Source organism: Aspergillus neoniger (genome assembly GCF_003184625.1).
Source record: "Aspergillus neoniger CBS 115656 unplaced genomic scaffold BO87scaffold_4, whole genome shotgun sequence".
Taxonomy (NCBI): Eukaryota; Fungi; Ascomycota; class Eurotiomycetes; order Eurotiales; family Aspergillaceae; genus Aspergillus; species Aspergillus neoniger.
The window spans coordinates 758038-771782 of NW_020291132.1; the positions used below are offsets into that span (position 1 = coordinate 758038).

General features: G+C 51.6%; 5 protein-coding genes across 5 annotated transcripts; 1 reads left to right on the top strand and 4 right to left on the bottom strand.

Annotated features, from left to right (window-relative positions):
* Window positions 1-91: 91 nt before the first annotated feature.
* BO87DRAFT_373170 (FluC/FEX family fluoride channel) lies at window positions 92-1521 on the bottom strand. The gene has a single exon (XM_025622471.1). It carries the CDS (start codon window positions 1430-1432, stop codon window positions 164-166), a length of 1269 nt encoding a protein of 422 aa, XP_025483769.1. The 5' UTR covers window positions 1433-1521; the 3' UTR covers window positions 92-163.
* Window positions 1522-2138: 617 nt separating this feature from the next.
* Window positions 2139-3997, bottom strand: BO87DRAFT_165102 (putative clock controled protein (Ccg-8)). Its single transcript, XM_025618283.1, has 2 exons — window positions 3470-3997; window positions 2139-3403 (listed from the first exon to the last, which is right to left on the bottom strand). The coding sequence occupies exons 1-2, from the start codon at window positions 3768-3770 to the stop codon at window positions 2235-2237; spliced, it is 1470 nt and encodes a 489-aa protein (XP_025483770.1). The 5' UTR covers window positions 3771-3997; the 3' UTR covers window positions 2139-2234.
* A 1613-nt stretch (window positions 3998-5610) lies between these two features.
* On the top strand, window positions 5611-7035 carry BO87DRAFT_300267 (acetylornithine transaminase; the record flags this gene model as incomplete). Its single annotated transcript, XM_025619126.1, has 1 exon — window positions 5611-7035. One exon carries the CDS (start codon window positions 5611-5613, stop codon window positions 7033-7035), a length of 1425 nt encoding a protein of 474 aa, XP_025483771.1.
* Window positions 7036-7744: 709 nt separating this feature from the next.
* On the bottom strand, window positions 7745-9187 carry BO87DRAFT_373172 (uncharacterized protein). Its single transcript, XM_025622472.1, has one exon. It carries the CDS (start codon window positions 9072-9074, stop codon window positions 7950-7952), a length of 1125 nt encoding a protein of 374 aa, XP_025483772.1. The 5' UTR covers window positions 9075-9187; the 3' UTR covers window positions 7745-7949.
* An 856-nt stretch (window positions 9188-10043) lies between these two features.
* BO87DRAFT_373173 (argininosuccinate synthase) lies at window positions 10044-12092 on the bottom strand. Its single transcript, XM_025622473.1, has 11 exons — window positions 11937-12092; window positions 11818-11856; window positions 11601-11756; window positions 11252-11544; window positions 11179-11197; window positions 11088-11120; window positions 10768-11034; window positions 10584-10710; window positions 10476-10530; window positions 10256-10422; window positions 10044-10192 (listed from the first exon to the last, which is right to left on the bottom strand). Exons 1-11 carry the CDS (start codon window positions 11974-11976, stop codon window positions 10135-10137), a joined length of 1254 nt encoding a protein of 417 aa, XP_025483773.1. The 5' UTR covers window positions 11977-12092; the 3' UTR covers window positions 10044-10134.
* Between the last annotated feature and the right edge of the window lie 1653 nt (window positions 12093-13745).

The following is a 13745-nucleotide window of genomic DNA, read 5'->3' on the forward strand; positions in this document are numbered from 1 at the left end:
GTAAGACATTAAGAAGTAGCGCTACACTGCAATGACTCCATGAGTAATGAAACCAAAGACATACTATACATTACACATATATCATCTACACTATACTATATACTATACTATACTACATTATACTATGATATTATATACATTACTGCAACCTACACCTACACATCTAACCACAAACCGGCCCATCAAACCCCCTCGTCCACCCCAACGAACCCACAATAACAACCACAAACCCCAACGCAACACCCACACTCACCACCCCATAAACATACGCCGCCCATCTCTTCCTCCCCCCGGCAGCCCCAAGGGCACTCAACTCCGCAACCCAAGTACTAATCGTCGTCGCCGACCCACAAAACCCATCCATAACCCCCTGCAAGACCTGACACGCAGTCAACACACTCCCGCCAATCCCCGCGACATGCTGCAAATCAAAACACATAGCCAACACCACCGTCCCAAAGACATTCACCACAAAAGTCCCCAAGGGAAAACTCGGCAGCCTCGCATTGAGCAACAAAGACACATAAAACCGCAGAAAACACCCCAACGGGGCAAACACAATCGCAAACACCGCCCGACCACGCCACACCTCCATTCCCTTCGCATCATGTCGATCCGGCGGCCAAATCGCCAAAAACACCGCGCCAAGCCAACATCCCCATCCCAGCACGGCCATAACGGGATCCAGAGCCCGTCTCGTGAACCGAAACGGAACCGTAGGAGTAACCCCATCCAGCGCGGCAGCAAGATGCGTCCCGAACAACAAAGCACATAGACTCAGCGAAACCGTACTAAGAATCACAGCAACCAGAGCCATGAAACTATACCCCCCATTCCTCGACACAACATTTCCCTCAGAGGAAGGATTGGGCATATCATTCGTCAACGCGAGAAACAAATCGCGAATAAACGACGAGAAGGAGGTAAAACACCCGCAGAACCCCGTTGTGAGACCGATATACAGCGGTATAGTCTTCTTGACGGTTTTATGTTGCTTTGCCTGCTCGGCGGCATCATTTGTATTATTGTTGTTATTTTTATTATTGGGCGTACCCCACTCCTCGCGAAATAGTCTCCGATCCTCCTGGAAAAACCCCATCAGCAGGGAACCGCCGACATTAGCCCAGAGGACGCCGGTGACTATGGGGGCGCCTGGGTAGAAGGTTAGGGCTTGCAGGCCGAGACGGGCGAGAGTGCCGAAGATGGCGAAGAAGATTAGGTAGGAGATGGTGTAGAACTGAGTGAGTTTGTGGGAGATGGGGTGGAGGGTGGGTTCGGAGGGTTGCGCCTGGGGTGCGGATTCGAGTGGTGGTGAGGGGGGTTTCTCGTCCATGTTATTGGTGTTGGTCGCGGCGGCGGCGGCGTTTGATGATGCGCTTGGGTCTGAGGGCGCGGGGGCGCCATTGGGGGTGGTGGATGTGGGCAGTGACATGGTGAGGACTGCGGTTGTTGTTGGGGTGTTAGCGCATTGTGATGGTGTGGTGTGGTGTAGTGGATCGGTGGTGGTTAGATGGTGTGGAAGTTCTGTTCTAGTCGAGGGATGAAATGATGGTGTTTATCGGAGATAAAAAGTTGGTTGGTGGATCCCGCTCGGCATTCTTTCCGATGTAACTTGGTACTTTGGGCAGACTACTACTTAGTGTATACACTACAGTCTAGTCAGGGTACTCTACGAGATTCATTTGTAATCGCAATAAGCATGCATACTCAGAATCAATTATTCACTAGCACAAAGGCGCTCACACTGGGAGTCAGCCGATTCCCGGACCGTTACATCCAACCAAGGGGGCATTGGAGAGCTCCAATTCAAGTCGGTGCATGAGAGGAATAAAGCAGATTTCAAGTCATGAACTTTTCATCACTGGAGCCATCATTGTACTGTGTAGGTTCATAGAAAAAAAAGGTGGTATCACAGGGAAGAGAGATGCACCAGGTTGGATTCAGCAAACAATCCAGGTATCCAATTCCAGCCCAACCGCCAGCCAGTCAAACAAGGGAAACGCCATTCATCCGCCGCACAGGAAAAGGAAAATAGTGACATGAAGGAGCGGTCAAGCTGCAGATTGCAGAACTAAATGCGATACAGTGACCAATAAGAACAACAAAGAAACAGGTTGTAAGGAAGGGAAATCAATCCTCATTTAATAAGTGAAGGACTGTCATTCGTCAGACTGGCTAAATAGCACCAGGCAGTGACCTGCTCGCACGGCGCCGAGCGCTGATAGCAAGCACCACTAAGCCTTCTCCATTCCTGTCATAGAGACATCTTGAGGGGATGGCTCCTGAATTGGGGCCTTGATGTCCGCCGGGTACGGCTCATCCTGCTCTCGGGGTGGAGCCTCGATCGGCGCTTTGCCCTCTGAGCGCTTCCGACCCAATTTCTCACACCAGTGCTCAGCGCTGACCAGGGTGTCATTGACTACGCCGCTAACCTGCGACATCATGTCCAAGCCCTCCTGGGCCAAGACGAGGATCCGATGGGCGCTAACGGTGGCGTCGGATGCCGCCGCCATGGAGTCCGGCGGCGGGTTGGAGGTCGACGCGATCTGAAACCGATGCGGCAGGGAGGTCAGATGCCGACGCACCAAGTTCCGCGCATTCTCCGGGAGCGCTCCCCCGGCATATTTCGAGACAATGTCCACCACGCGTTTCAGCGTCGCGAGCACATCCGCCTTGACGGCTTGGATCCGATTCGAGAGGAGGGTAGTGCTAGAAGCGTCCTGCTCTGCAGTAGAGTCACCATTCTGCTGTCTCGAGCTATCCCATTCTTTCAGGGCGGCCTTGAGAGCCTCGATCGCTTTGTCCAGCCGTCCATTTGCCCAGCGTAGCCAGGTCAGACAATACTGCAGGCTCCGGAGCGATTCCTCACTCATCGCCACGCCCAGGCCGGAAGTCGAGATCATCAGTCGGCTCTGCCATGTGGACGGAGTCTGCCGCGATGGACTGTCTCGATTGATGTCGTCATAATTGGGAGACCTATGATCATCGTAGGGTGGAGGACCCTCTCCCGGCGACAGCCTCATCGCCAGTTCTGGACCCTTCTCTACGTCGACCTCCGTAGACTGTTGCTCGTTGCTCACCTTACGGCGTTTAGAGCGACTAGACTGGGCGGACGAGGATACCCGACGCTGTAAAGCCCACCGAAGGCCACTTTCCACGCCAGTCTTCCGACCTACAGTGCCAACGGTGTTGGCGACGGGAGAGCCGATGTTGCGCTCGAGGAATTCGGCGCTTGACTTGAAACGAGGGGAATAGGATTTAGAATTAGTATATGCCGACACAGAGCCGTTGATAGCGGACGAGATGAGGGGATGGGTGGAGGTGAGTAGAGATAGCAACGGCTCTGGTTGCTGCTTGGATTCGGGACGATTCATTTGCGACGTTCGCGGCGATTGACCGTAGTCTAATACCATCAACTGTTAAAGCCGTCCTGGTCAGGCCCACGGCAAGGAAGGAAAAGGGAACATACCAGTGCGAAGGCCCTCCAGGGCTTGGGCGGCTTCGATATCATCCATGGATAGTACACTGGTAGCTCGACGTGAACGGTCGTCCGCTACGGTAGAGTGATCGACGTCCATCATGGGGGGAGGAACATGATGAAAAGGGGGATAGGCAGTGGGAGGGGCGGAGTCAGATGAGGAGTCGGTTGTTGAGGGTGAGGCCGTAGATAGCGCTGAAGTATGAGGAGGGCCAGTGGGCGCAGAGACGGCGTCTGGGCGCGCAGAGAGGGAGGTTTTCGGGACCGACCTGCCGTTGGAGCGGTGGTCCATGGCTGCCCGGAGGCCCGAAAAAGGAAAGAGGGTAATGGATGGAGCCTGAAATTGGCTCTAGTAGGAGTAAGGGGAGAATGAGAATTGAGGAGTAAGACCGGATGGCAATGGGCGTGGGAGGAGGGACGAAGATCCCTTGTCGGAAGTTGTTCTGGGTTGCGATGGGATAATTGATTGCTGCTTTCTGGCTGAGGTTGGGGCACTTTCACGTGCAATCAATCCCGCACTGGGAAATTCTTCCCCCGCGCAGTTTGCTTAGTAGTACTTTCTTTCTTCCACTTACTTACTCCGTCACTCAGTAGTAGTTAGTTGTTGGTACTGGGGGTTTCAAATGATTTATTCCATTCCTTACTGACTACCAGGGTGTTACAACATTGTCATACTGTCTTCACACCCACATGTACCTCTTACGATTGACGTCTGTCCGGCACTTGCCAGAGGTTTTTCTCGTCACATGCGCGCGACTCGGAAGTCGGCCGTGGATTTTCACGTTCAGCCCATGAATCATGACTCGTCTCACCATCTGATCGTGGACACTACTGAATCCAATCCTGCTCGGCGCCTAATTACTCCATTGTCCCAAGCACTCAGCATAATCACTAATAACTTTTTAACTCTTTTCCGTCTTCACAACCCAATTCGATCGCTCTGACATGTGATGCCGCGTCATATTGCGCCGCCCCACCGCCTACCTTCCTGGCGCCTTCCACATGACTCCTGCAAGATTTAGTTGACCACTTATCCTGACTCTTTCCATTTCTTGTCCTTGGATTACTCAGCCCTCAACATACACCTGTCGACCATAGTAGGTTTACGGCTGTCATGTCGGCAAGTGATTGATCATTTAAGTGCCAGCCACTGATAGGGATTATTAAAATTGCCAGCAGTCTCACTCAGTCCCTTTTCAGAGTGCTGCGTCGCCAACGTCTTGACACGTGACCACAGACCGTCTTCCGGCCGAGTGAACTCTTAGCCGCGTGATATCATGTGCACAAGTCGTTACGATTATGCTTTGCGTCCGAGGTGTATCCCACGCTGATGCCGGGGGGGCTTTACATACTGATGCTATGACTGACACATGGAAAGCAGTGATTTCCAGACTTTCCAGGTTTCATCTTCCAGCCAATAATCAGTTATTGATAGAGGTTACAAAATCACACATCAGCCAAAGTCCCTAGCCGAATGGGGGACGGGAAAACAGATGGCTTGATCAATAAGATAATCCAGGTTATTAATATCAGATGTTTGGTACTTTTGCAACAGTAGTCCCAGCGGACCGTGCATCGTGTTGAAGGCGAAATCAAATTCTTGCCTGAGTGTCAGAGGTTTGGATTGGTGATTTGGTTCTCATAGTCCGTGGGGGTGTTTCAAGTGCATTCGATGAGAAAGTGCCTAGAGTGCGGAGAAAATTGGTTGCGGTTTGGGGGTAAGTTTGAGGTGTATTCTCCCATGCCTGACAGTAAATGGGAATAAACTGTCTACTTTACTTGTGTCTGGTGTTCAAGGCCAAGCCTAGTCTAGATGAAGACTTGAGAATTTTAAGACAACTAATTCTACTGTGTCAATCATAGACCCGCTATGTGACTGTTATCAATCTATTAAAAGCGGAGCATGAGTCACATGGCTGCCAGTCACCTGATCCGGCAGCGCCGATGCCGCATGAGATACAGCAGAAAGTCAACAGTTCCCAATCTTGGGTCTGCACCTTCTTGCTCCCAACGTCAATTCCAGCTGCCTGATCATCTACTGATCTTCAGGTCCCTTCGCTGGCGTCGCCTGTCCTTACCTTCCTCAACCTCTATCCATTTCCCCATCTCCCAACCCCAATTCCTTCAATTCGATGGCGTTCGCACGTCTCGCCGCCCGGCGGTTGCCCGTCGCCCGTCGGCTCGTCCCCAGCATTGACTCACTGCCCCAGCAGCGATTCTTCTCCATCTCGCAACATGTGAAGTCTCAGAACAAAGCTGCCGTGCCTAACCCCGATCCTGCTGCTGACTCTGTATCCGTGGCTTTCGTCAATGATCAATCTCCCTACATGTTGCCGACCTACGTGCGGCCGGCGCCGGTCATGGTCAAGGGCCAGGGATGTTACTTGTGGGATATGGAGAACCGGAAATACCTGGACTTGACGGCTGGTATTGCGGTCAACTCTCTGGGACACTGTGACCCCGAGGTGGCCCAGATTATCGCTGAGCAAGCCGAGGTGCTTGTCCACGCCTCGAACCTCTACTACAATGCGTGGACTGGAGCTCTCAGCAAGCTCTTGATCGACGTTACTAAGGAGTCCGGTGCCATGCGCGATGCTTCCCAGGTCTTCATTTGCAACTCCGGAACCGAGGCCAACGAGGCCGCCATCAAGTTTGCTCGCAAGGTCGGTCGTTCGCTCGACCCCTCCGGCGCGAAGCACGAAGTCGTCTCCTTCCACAACTCCTTCCATGGCCGCACCATGGGCGCTCTGTCTGCAACCCCGAACCCCAAGTACCAGACTCCCTTCTCTCCCATGCTGCCTGGCTTCAAGTACGGCAACTACAACGATGTGGCTCAGCTCGAGACTCTCGTCACCGAGAAGACTTGTGGTGTGATCGTCGAGCCCATCCAGGGTGAGGGAGGTATCAATGTGGCTACCCCGGAGTTCCTCGTCGCTCTGCGCAAGCGCTGTGACGAGGTTGGTGCCGTTTTGATCTTCGACGAGATCCAGTGCGGTCTCTCCCGGACCGGCTCCTTCTGGGCTCACGCCCACCCATCTCTCGCACCTGCTTCTGGCGAGGCAGCTCACCCCGACATCCTGACTTCTGCCAAGGCCCTCGGTAACGGTATCCCTATTGGTGCCACTATTGTCTCCGAGAAGGCCGTGGCCAAACACATCAAGCCCGGTGACCACGGTACCACCTATGGTGGTAACCCCCTGGTGTGCCGTGTCGCCCACCACATTGTCAACCGTCTGGCGGACCCCGAGCTGCAGAAGTCTGTTGAGACCAAGGGAGACCTGCTTGTGTCCGGATTCAAGGATCTCCAGAAGAAGTACCCCAACGTCATCTCGGAGATCCGCGGCCGCGGATTGATCCGTGGTGTCCAGCTCTCCCCAGAGTTTGTCTCCAAGGCCGGCGATTTGGTTGGTGCTGCCCGGGAGCGCGGCATGCTGATCATCACGGCAGGCGAGGGCTGCATCCGCTTCGTTCCTCCCTTGACCATTACTGAGGAGCAGATCAAGTCCGGCCTCAAGATTCTGGAGCAGGCTCTGGAAGCCGTGGTTGCTCAGCCTTAGAGTGGTGCGCGAGTGTCCCTAAAACGATCTACACTAAAAGTTAATTACCGTTTGTCGGTCTGTGCATATATTCTACTTGTGATGTGACATGCTTCATGCTATTGGATCCCGGGACATTTATATTTGTGTTGTTTCTTATATTGATACCTGCTACATTGGTATATAGACGGCGGGATAGAATTTAGAATTGATGATGAATTACTCACCATCCCGGTATTGAATTCACGTATGAGGGCACCGATATTTATTGATCGCGTCCGAACAAGGGTTCTTCACCATGCGTGGCCATGCCGCACCTAGCCCCTCACAAGGTAAGGGACGAGGCCGACTGCAACCTCAAAGGACATACATATTTCTCGGCTACCCACACCGGACTAACCGCTGCTGGCCGGACCTTCCTTAAAAGGAACTACTTGTGATATGGATGTCTTCTCCCCAAGTCTGCATTCTACGCCCTTTTCTATTTAGCTTCAACACTTTGGCTTTGAGACAAGATCAACCTGACAGCTTCTGGATAACATTGCATGTCATATTCCTGTCGTTATTGCTTACGGAGATCGGCTCGCAGGCATCAAATCACTGACATTCCGGCATTTGATGCCTATTATCAATACATCGCACATAGCACAACAGACTTCTGTCACTGCATCTAGTACTCACTTTGAAAGTACATCGTTCATCCACTCTACTTCTGATGTATCATCTGAGGTGATTTAATTCATTCAAAGGTAACACTGCATAAGCTACTCAAACAGGACACAACTAAGATACATGGAGAACAAATGAGCCGCTGAAGTAAACACATCCGCCCGGTCATCAACGCGCATTATCCAAAACAACGAAGGAAGAAGCCGAACATATCATAATACAAACGATGCCATAACTTTCACTGACCACCATATACACCCAATTCTTTACAACCGATGCATCGCTCCGTGAGAGCAGTACATTCCCGCCGCAACAGATCCCATATGGATGGGACGTCCATTGCTGCACATCGACCAGCTAGTACCCTCAGGGCCACAGATGATAGCCCCATCGACGCAAGGCTTGCCAGGAACGTACCGTGCACTCTCATCGTCAGCAGCGCCAGCGACACTAGCATCGTTCTGCGAGTGCGAGACCCCGGTGGGGACGGTCGCAACGCGCGCAGCCTCTGTTCCAAACGACGAGGCAACCACCTTAGCGGACGAGGAGGCCGCGGGTGTACTGCCAACAACTTGAGCAGCAACGTGGGAGGTAGACACAATCGGCCTGGACGCAGTCGGCTTGGGGGTAGACACAGGGGCATTTTTGACAGAGCTAGAGCTAGAGCCGGAGCTACCACTCGAGCCACTGTTACCCGCATCCAAGAAGGGCGCATCACCGGTGCAAGTAAACCCGGTGTTGCTGCCATTGATACTGCCCTCAACCGAAGGTCCCGGCAGGGGGAAGTTGACATCATAATTCTCGATAGTCGTGCACTGCCCGGGCCCATTAACATTGGCGATAAAGATCGGCGGCAGCGAACTAAATGCATCTCGCTTCCGCATCTCCTCCACGTCCCTCTTCTTACTATCACCGTCCCCAATAGTAACCTGCGCACAGTTCATATACATCTCCCGGTTCCCGACCTTATTGAACCAGGTCCAAGTGAGCAGCGCATCGCCTGTCGGTGCATCTGACGGGATCGTGAACTCGTACGATTCCGTGAGAGGACATCCGCCCAGCATGGAGTGAATCACCTGGAAGGATTTTCCTGTGTCGTACGACAGCGAGATCTGGCATGACCCGCCGTCGTGGGTCGCGCTGCCTTGGAGGTCCATCTCGTAGGTGCCGCCGGGACTGTAGGTCGCTACGGACCGGAAGGGGTCATTGGCATAGCCTTTGCAGGGGTAGTCGCTGCCGCTGGAGTCGAGGGGGTTCGTGTATGAGTAGTCCTTTTTGGATTCATCACCGTCTGGGTCGAGCGGGCTGCGGATCGGGTAGGGGTTGGACATCTGGATGTGTGCTGAGACGCTTGAGGCCAGAAGGCCGTAGGCGAGGAGAGCGGATTTCATTTTGATGTCTTCACTTTTCAATAGATATTTAAGAAGTTGCTAATCTCGTATATCCAGAGAGATATACAGGATACAGTAATGTCTTTTACAAGACTAGGAAAGATAGAATTAATTGATGAACAATCTACAAACCAATCCAACCCCCAGAATAAAAACCACCATCTTTATACCCCCCAGCAGCGCCACTATCACCTCCCAACCAGCAACCAAACTCTCCCCAAGGTATGCACACAGCCCACTCATAACCACCCATCCGCCGGGGTGACGATGCATTCCAACGTATCCCCCAGGTGAATAATAAGCCTTGACATGACCGTCGTCGTACTCGCCGTCGTGGCTCATGGCAACAGCAACAGCCAAACCTTTCTCCGATCCAACCCTCCCAACACTCTCACCATCAACCTCCCAAAGTAGAATTTTTCTCAAGAATGAAGGGATCCCCGTTTTCACCTTTTCCGCGGGTTACTAGCTCTCAACAGGGCAACAACAATAGGCATGTCCGGAATGCTGGCCCCGTCGGCACTGGCATTCCACATCGTCCCGCGCCCATTAGGAACGGGTGGACGGATGGATACCCTGTCAGCCGAAAGAAAGTCTGTTGACGGGAATTTTTGTCAATTGGATGGATATAGGGAATGTGATTGGGTAGGTTTTGATCAGGAGGCATCGTCAGTAGGGGTGGGTACCTGCGTGGCAACTGGCAAGGTTTGCGAGGACAGGGAATTAGGAATGGGATGGGATGGGGTGGGGTTGTCTTCAGGGAGGTACTAGGTAGGTGGTCGTCCTAGGAACAAGCTTTGGTGGAGTGGAGGGGGTTAAGTAATGCTCTGTTTGAATCCTAAACTATTGTTAGAGGGGTTTTGATTCGATTTGATTTTGTTGATTGGCTTTCTGGGGATATGGCTGGGTGTTTGGGCTTAGAAAATAGTTACACTCATGGCTTCGTTGCCTACAGTAATAAGTAGTGATGTATTTGCCTTGAATAATCCTTTGGTATTATGTGATCTATTTACTTTTTGTTTCCCCATACACCCATGACTCAATAACGCTCATTCATAATTCATGCACGGCTGAGGGACTCGCCCTCCTCGGCCTTCTGGAGACCGTACTTCTTCAGACTGTAGGACGGAGGGTGTTAGCTTATGTTTCTCTCTGGGAACAAACAATTAGTGGTGTCATACCGGATAGTCTGAATGGCAACGAAGCCGGTGGTGTCGGTGGGCTCAAAGTCGTCCAGGGAGTCCATCGAGGCTTCCTGCTCGGAGTAGAGCTTCTCGGTGCTGGAGGAGCGACCGAGGATGTAGACGTGGCCCTTGTAGCAGCGGAGACGGACCTCACCGTTGACGCGCTGTCAAGTTTGTTAGATGCGGTTGAGCTAGACTTGGATTTACGGCCACTTACGCGCTGGGAGAACTTGAGACTGTTCTCGATGAACTCACGCTCAGGGCTGAAGTAGCTGTGGATGGGTTAGAACAACTGTTGTATAGTCCAAGACTGTGGAACACGTACTATCCGTTGTAAAGCTGGATGGACCAGTTGTGGGTGACGAACTGGTCACGCAGGGCGCGGACCTGGCCGTCCAGGACCAGACCCTCGAGGTCAAGGTGGGCATCGCGGAGGATGGTCATGGCGGGGGCTGCAGCATGTTAGCAAGTCCTAGCTGGAAGTGCAGTGTGGGGTGCAAGACACATACAGTCGTAGCAGCCACGGCTCTTGAGACCGATGAAACGGTTCTCGACAATGTCAATACGGCCAACACCGTGGGTGAAACCGATCTTGTTGAGGGTGTAGAAAAGCTCAACGGGGTCGGTGTACTCCTTCTCGGGAGTGACAAGCTTGGTGGGAACACCCTGCTCGAAGTGGATGGTGAGGTCGGTGGGCTCGTTGGGAGCGGTCATAGGGTCGGCGGTCATGGTCCACATGTCAGCGGGGGGAGTGTGGTTGGGGTCCTCCAGGACACCTATCGACTGGTCAGTAAAATGATAAGTAAACTAATGCCAATGGTTCACTTACCAGCCTCGTAACTGCAGTGGGCGGAGTTGGCGTCTATACCAATAATTAGTACACTTAGAGCAATTACACGCGGAAGAGTAATTTGACGAACCCATGGACCAGGGCTTAGCCTATATCATACTGTATTAGCCTGTATTCGCGCAATCTGTATAGACACCACTCACCTTGGTGGAAGTAACGGGGATGCCGGTCTGGGCGGCGTAGTCAAGCAGATCGTTGCGACCAGCGAAACGCTTGAAGAACTTAGGGTCACGCCAGGGGGCAATGACCTTGATGGAGGGCTGGATGGCGTAGAAGGCGAGTTCGAAACGGACCTGGTCGTTACCCTTGCCGGTGGCACCGTGGGAGACGAACTGGCAGCCTTCGCGCTGAGCAGCGCGCATCTGAGCGCGGGCAATCACGGGGCGAGCCAAGCTGGTACCGAGAAGGTAGCGACCCTCGTAGATGGCATTGCACTCTGCGATGTGAGATTAGCGGACTGATCGGGGCACGTAGCCGGACTAGCAGTCTTACGGATGGCGGGGAAGCAAAGCTCGGTGATGAATTCACGGCGCAAGTCCTCGATGATCATCTTCTTCGCACCGATCTTGAGAGCCTTGGCCTCGACAGCGGCCCAGTCCTCCTCCTGGCCGACATTGCCGAGGAAGCAGACGACATCGTAGCCTTCCTCTGTGAGCAATTGTTAGTCGAGCCGATGGATATTCGACCGGAAATAGGGAGGAAAATGTACCGATCAGCCAGCGCAGAATGCAGCTGGTGTCAAGACCGCCTGCAATGGAAATTGTCGAGTTAGTGCACCGAGCGTTATCAAGACCGCAATATTGCGGGGTCGGGCGGGCGAGAACATACCGGAGTAGGCCAGACAGACACGGGGCTTTTCAGAGGCCATTGTGATTGTGTAAAGGGGATTGGTAGGAAAAATCGGATAGACCGGCGGGAGAAGAGGTTGTTGGGCAGCAAAGAAGGATGAAAGAAGAGACTTGGGAAAGAAAAAAGATCGCTGGGGAAGATCAGTTTTCGCGATGGCTCATTCAGGCGGTCGATGCAGGTCGTTGACTCATCCGGAGTCGGAGCTAGTGCCTTACGTAACGATTTTATCGACGAGCCAATCAGCGACTGTGGATCGTCCTGCATCGATAGGGAAGTCATTATCGCTTCGTCCGATAAGTAATCTCCGTGAATAATGACTCACTACAATATTGGGGGTAACTATGCTTGCTGTGAGTCCTGGATAGCATTGGAGGGGACAATTACAATAGCTAGATAATGCCTCCCTCCAATTTCATACATTGACCAGAATCAGTACCTTTTGAATTGCAAAGAACAGGGCAGCAGAGGGGATATCTCTGTAGTCACGTGCGTCATTTCCCCGACGGCTAATACAAGCCCTCCGATATGGATCCGGGGAAGGGCAACTGGTTCCTGATTTTGTCTGAACTCCCACAAAGTCAGTTCTTGTGTATTGTTGAGTGCATATGAATATATGCGAGCTAAGCAGAACAGTACAGTTAATTTTGGAATATTCTGTCGGCTTATTTTGCTGCTCAACTAATTCAATTCTGTAAAACAGAGAAAGGATCGCACGCCCTGAAGTAATTATATGTTTCTGCACTTGAAGCCAATTTCTTCATCATAATTGACCACCATCACTTTCCTGTCCTAAATTACCTACTGAGTAATACTAAGGCTATCATCGGCCAGTGGAGCATCATATGAACTCAATTAGCTATTTTATGAATTAACTATCGCCTGTCTCTAGAGTAGACCTAGTAGCTACTAATTCTCTGTCAAGATGCTCCAAGTGCTTCAAATTCCGCTTCTCAGTTCTGCATATTTCCAGCTGAGATTACAATCAGATAAAGTATCATTATACATTCTGTTAGCTGTTGACAATTATACCAGTTCGGTCTCACTACTAGTTCGGTTTTGTCTCTAAACCCTAATATTCAAGCATCGATTGGGCGCAATACTAAAAGCGCTGAGATGAGCCAAGGTTGTCTAGAGCTTCTTTAATACCCCACTACTGCAGCTAAGAATAGATAGTAGTACGAATAGCTTTCCCCAGGAAATTGGAGTGGCGCTAGAGAAACTTCGCAGAACGAACATCAATGGCCAGGTCATCTATCGATCGTTTTAGACGAGTGACGCCCTGCTTTCGCTGTAGTGTAGATGTTACGGATTGGTACCGAGAGGAATTGAGAGCAAGTTTGATAAAATAAATAAATTGTCAGATAGCTATAGGTTGAAAATTAACTCTCTGGACCAGGCAATGAGTCACCCTGCGGGCCCATATATCCCGTCACGAATGGTTACCGGACGATCGTTATAGCCTAGTTCGTCTAGAGTAACACCACCCAGATGAAACAGTCTATCTTTTCTCTTATGGACTAGAGAACATCTTAGTCTGTCATTTACACATAAAGCACTTCAAATTTCCCAGACAGGGCAGAGACTCTTGTGTAATGAGGCTATAGACACCTTCATGTCTAGAGACTTGTTCAAATGATATGTACATAGTTTAGGCATTGATCAGAAACAATAGGTCTGCTATATACATTAGTACCACATAGTATAAGCTGTTACAATGCACACTTCCATCTTTATTTGGTTCTACAGCTCAGGACTCTTGAAAGTTCTGGATAGGAGATAGGAGACTAA

Bases quoted from the DNA above. Each gene is read 5' to 3' on its own strand.
- BO87DRAFT_373170 (XM_025622471.1), bottom strand. From the start codon at position 1,432: ATGTCACTGCCCACATCCACCACCCCCAATGGCGCCCCCGCGCCCTCA.
- BO87DRAFT_373173 (XM_025622473.1), bottom strand. From the start codon at position 11,976: ATGGCCTCTGAAAAGCCCCGTGTCTGTCTGGCCTACTCCG. The intron at 11,545-11,600 runs GTAAGACTGCTA...CTCACATCGCAG, and splicing joins GCTTTGCTTCCCCGCCATCC to AGTGCAATGCCATCTACGAG. The intron at 10,711-10,767 runs GTATGTGTCTTG...AACATGCTGCAG, and splicing joins GAGCCGTGGCTGCTACGACT to CCCCCGCCATGACCATCCTC.
- BO87DRAFT_165102 (XM_025618283.1), bottom strand. From the start codon at position 3,770: ATGGACCACCGCTCCAACGGCAGGTCGGTCCCGAAAACCTCCCTCTCT. The intron at 3,404-3,469 runs GTATGTTCCCTT...TGATGGTATTAG, and splicing joins CCTGGAGGGCCTTCGCACTG to ACTACGGTCAATCGCCGCGA.
- BO87DRAFT_373172 (XM_025622472.1), bottom strand. From the start codon at position 9,074: ATGAAATCCGCTCTCCTCGCCTACGGCCTTCTGGCCTCAAGCGTCTCA.